Source organism: Nansenia antarctica (assembly GCF_963989245.1).
Source record: "Nansenia antarctica genome assembly, chromosome: 6".
NCBI lineage: Eukaryota > Metazoa > Chordata > Actinopteri > Argentiniformes > Microstomatidae > Nansenia > Nansenia antarctica.
The window spans coordinates 5,163,120-5,168,119 of record NC_137676.1 but is presented as its reverse complement, the minus strand read 5'-3'; the positions used below and the strand labels follow the sequence as shown (position 1 = coordinate 5,168,119).

The 5,000-nt window shown below is 48.9% G+C and overlaps 1 protein-coding gene across 1 annotated transcript in view; it reads left to right on the top strand.

Annotated features, from left to right (window-relative positions):
- Positions 1 to 5,000, top strand: part of nphp4 (nephronophthisis 4) — a gene marked incomplete at both ends in the record, with an annotated part of 190,764 nt that overhangs the window by 102,264 nt on the left and 83,500 nt on the right. The window contains one exon of the mRNA XM_080533526.1: positions 2,793 to 2,848. Within this exon, the coding sequence (XP_080389652.1) occupies positions 2,793 to 2,848 (56 nt within the window). The remainder of the gene's footprint in view (positions 1 to 2,792; positions 2,849 to 5,000) is intronic.

Here is a 5,000-nt window from a genome sequence, read left to right as displayed (position 1 = left end):
TCTGCTGCCTAAAATAGTTGTGACCTGAGCACACACACACACACAAACACACACACACAGACACACAAACTCAACCACACACACGCACGCACGCACGCACACACACAGAAACACACACGCGCACACACACACACACACACACACACACACACACACACACACACACACACACACAGAAACACACACACACTCACACACACACACACACACACACGCACACTCACACACTCACACACACACACACGCCCACACAGTGTTTGCCGCATTATATATTGAGCAAGAAAAGTCATATTTGCTATTCTTCAGCAAAGCGCAGATGTGTTATTGGCGATGTATCACACATAAAAAAATATGGACATAATGACAGCGGCGTATTTTATTACAGGGCTTCACTGTGTTTGTAACAGCTCATAAAGTCACCGCTCCTTTATTGGCCCTCTGATCGTATTATTCCGGGTCTTTCTCTGCGAGCCACCGCAGACTTTCCTAACAAAATAAAGATTATCTAGACTTCTTTGGAGGTGTGTACAATATCTCTCAAACAGGGAGGCTAAAAGTGATTACAGTGTCAGCGTATGTATCTCTTATTGAAACGCAGACTGATGACTTTTCTCCGCTTCTGTCACGAAAATGTATTAAAGGCCCGGTAAACACACTAGCACACACACTCCATCCTGGTGACAGCGAGAATAAACCGGAGCCACTTGCTACACGTCGAACCCTTTCTATCCTAATTCTGTTGCCGTACGTATCTTTCGTGGGAGGAGAATTGAGTTGATTGGGGTTCAGTAGCAGGGCTAGTCTTTTCCCCTGGAAGCCTGTTTAATCACAGTTTAATCAGTGTTGAAGTGTCCTCAAAATACTTTTTCGGAAGTAACTAACTAAGCCTGAATGGTTCCACGGCTGTTGTAAAGAAAGTACAACAACATGAATCTTGTCATTGTTTTGATTTGCTGGCTTAAACAGAGCTTACTGTTGTTTGAATAGGCGGATGTGTGTGTGTGTGTGTGTGTGTGTGTGTGTGTGCGTGTGTGTGTGTGTGTGTGTGTTGTGTGTGTGTGTGTGTGTGTGTGTGTGTGTGCGTGTGTGTGTGTGTGTGTGTGTTGTGTGTGTGTGTGCGCGTGTGTGTGTGTGTTTGTGTGTGTGGTGTGTGTGTGTGTGTGTTTGTGTGTGTGGTGTGTGTGTGTGTGTGTGTGTTTTGCGCCTCTCTAGATGGCAGATGAAAACATCAGCTCATTTACAAGCTGAAATGTGTAATTCATATTTCTGACGCCCGTGGCTGCGTTCGTTGTATCCGACAAGAAGATCAAACGCAGAAACATCACGTTGCATTCCTGCCCCCTCAGCCCAGCATTTGTAAATAGGAAAGTCAGACACTGCATATTCATACATTACAGCAATTGATTCCATAAGTAATTCATGATATATCTTAACAGGAAATTCTGTATGTATATATTAGATTACCCTCACAAAGTCCATTAATTTTAATATTTTAATGATTTAGCCACAGAACTTCGCATCGCTCGCTTGACCGCCATGGCTAATGGCTACCGAAGATGGGAAAAATATATATCGCAAATATCGCTGTGTATGCATAGTTGGTTGCTAATAAATATACATGACAGACTTTTACTTCTTATATACTTGCACTCTTTTACAAATCCCTAACCCTAATGTTTTTAACATGTATGTGCACGTTGCCGTGCAGTGTACTCCACAACATCCGCTGCTCTTCTCCGCTGTCAAGACATCGCCGTTGATCACAGATAAATAGATATTACTCGACACCCAGTCCACTTAATGAGGTGAAAAATATATGTTGGCAGCAAAGAGGAAAGGGAGGTAAAAAAAGCAGTAAAACAAGATGGATGCCAAAAAGAGATGCCAGAGTGGAGAGTTGGGCCAGCCCTGCGTCCTCCTGTCCTCCTGCAGTGTGGTTGGAGCAGATGGATGCTAGAGTAAAGCCACCCCAGGCAACTCAGGCCATTTCCAAAAGGCCAGTCATGGCCAGCGGAGGGAGGGAGGGAGGGAGGGGGAGAGAGGGGGAGGGGGGGAGAGAGAGGGAGGGAGGGAGAGAGAGGGGGGGGGAGAGAGGGGGAGAGGGGAGAGAGAGGGGGGGGGGAGAGAGAGGGGGGGGAGAGAGAGGGGAAGGAAGAGAGGGAGAGAGGGGGAGAGAGGGGAGAGAGAGGGGGGGGAGAGACAGGGGGGGAGGGAGAGTGGGGGAGGGAGGGAGGGAGAGAGGGAGAGATAGAGAGACACAGAGACAGAGAGACAGAGGCAGGAGAGAGAGGTTATAGGCTAGGTTGTGTGTGTGCGTGTGTGTATATCTTTGCACATTCTTTTCCGTTTCCCAGTGGTACATTTAGGACGAATGTGTAAAAATATGTGTCAGACTTTCCTGTCACAGTGTTCAGCGTCATCAAATCTAATCATGTTACAGTGGCCTCATTCGATTGCAAATTGAAATTTGAACAGGATGACAACGCAATTAAAAGGTGCACATTACAGCCGGTCTCTCTCGCATTGGCTCCTGCTTATGTTCCATTATATGCCTAACCAGGCTCTGAAATGAACAGCCAGGGCCTCTGAATGTACGCGCCACGGGGGAAGAAATGACACACAGTTATTAACTTTGTTTTGCGGAAATAATGAAGAATAATTGTTTGTGTTTAGTGGAGGAACCTGAGAGGAATGAGAGCCGGGGATTAGGGGACACACACACACACACACACACACACACACACATAGATACTTTCCTCTTTATGAGTGTGTGTTTATCTTTGTTTACTCAGATCAAAGGCGTACGACTCAAGTCTCCCCTCCAGGATCGCCCCCCCAGGGACCCGGGGTAAGTCCTAACCCTCTTTTCACTATTATGCAAAACGCGTAGCGAGCGTTGATGAGAACGAGAGTGCCTCTCTTTTCTAATCAATCGAGCTCTTAAGAACAACTTTCACTAGAGGGATTGTCTCTGTCTAGAACATAAAGACAATAATGTCCTTTGACCTATTGAGCTCTCCCCTAAAGCAGAGACTACTTTGGCACTACTTGGACACGACTACTACTGACTGCAAAGCAAGAGCGACTCAAGCGAAGACAAATTACCCCCCCCGAAAAATAGGGGAGCGTTTGAAATCACTTTTGCGGATGACTGCTCCTCCTCCTCCCTCACCACGACCAGACAGCCTCGGTTCGGTGAGAGAAGGAGAAGAGGCTTCGACTAGAACAGCCGCAACGTCACCCTATAATGGACTGTACTTATATAGCGCCTTGTTCCAAAGCGCTTTACCACAGCCTCTCATTCAACCCATTCACACACACATTCACACACCAATGGCTGCGAGCTACCATGCCAAGGCACCGGCCCACCGCTCATTGGGAGAAATTCGGGGGTTCAGTGTCTTGCCCAAGGACACCTCGTGTCCATATGGCCAGTCGTGGGTTCGATCTGCCGACCTTGCGATCATTAGACGCCGGCTCTACCTCCTGGGCCACAGCCTCCCTCACCCATGGCTCTGTAACTCCGTAAACAAGCCTCGATCAAGTAAACGAGAAGTAATGACGCCGCTGTAGATAAATGACTCGTTTGACAGGGACCGTACATTCACAACACCAACACTCACTGACAGCTTTAGTCGAAGTAGCTTAATTGAAGTTAGAAAGTACTTTTAGTTTAAGGCGTTTTTTCGGCTTTAAAGTGAATATCGACTGCAGCAGCAGGTCTGGGGACAGAGAGAGGCTACCTCCTCCTTCTTGTTTTTTAACGGTAGGAAATGATATTATCATCAAATAAGGAGGGACAGTCTGGGTGGTGGCGGGGTGCAGTGAACCGGTTAGATAGCTCCAACATCGGCTTAATCGCTGGGTCCGCCTCACTGAGCACTGGCCTGCTTTCTGCCAGGCGTGTGGGCCGAGGCGGTGGGTGGGTGGGGGCGGCCGGTGGGGGGGTGGTGGGGTTGGAGGGAGGGAGGAGGGGTTCACAACCTCACCGGTGGGTCAGGGGGGTCCTGGAGAGTCCTGGCAGTGTCGAAAGCCTCAGTACGCCCGCCTGGACATACGGCGCCTCGCCCCGCTGCACAGCCAACACAAACCAAACATACACACACACACATACACACACACACACACACATACAACACACACACACACACACACACACACACACACAGATAGGTTACACAGCCAACAAGCGGAGAGCTGACCGGGACATTGACTCACACTGTGGAGGTTCCAGATAGCCGGTTGATTTCCGTAGGCGAGTGATGACTTGCATATGAGATCAGATTGCAGAGGGGGGCGGGGGGGTAGGGTGGTGTACCCACGGCCAGGAGGGCAGCAGAGACCAGGGAGGCTGTGGCGCAGGAGGTCGAGCCGCCGTCTAATGATCGCAAGGTCGGCAGATCGGCGGTTCGAGCCCCGGCTGGCCACATGTCGAAGTGTCCTTGGGCAAGACACCCCTGAACCCCAAATTGCTCCCAATGAGCGGGCCAGTGCCTTGCGTGGTAGCTTGCCGCCATTGGTGTGTGAATGGGTGAATGAGAGGCCGTTGTACTGTAAAGTGCTTTGGATAAAGGCGCTATATAAGTGCAGTCCATTTACCATTTTGGCATTTAGCAAACGCCTTTAGCCAAAGCGACTTACAGAACTACATTTGTAGTACAGTAAGTGAATCATCTATCGATCAGTCATCGTAAGAAAAAGTAATCTATGCTCTGACCAGGAGCCACTGGCAGTTACACAGCCAGAAGATGAAAGGTAGAGAACAGTATATTCAACGGTAGAGAACATGAACCCCATGAACTTCAGAGTGTACGCACGTTACACATTGTGCAATCAGTTTAGCTACGACTATCAACAGTTTAACTGTGAGGCCTGATAGATTCCACTGTTCTGGCTGTGATATCATCAGGATTAGTCATTAGGGGTAATCTGGGGCCTCGGACAGTCTCGCCGTGATCACACACACGCCTCAGCGCCATCTTGTCAGCGTCCCCGCTGGT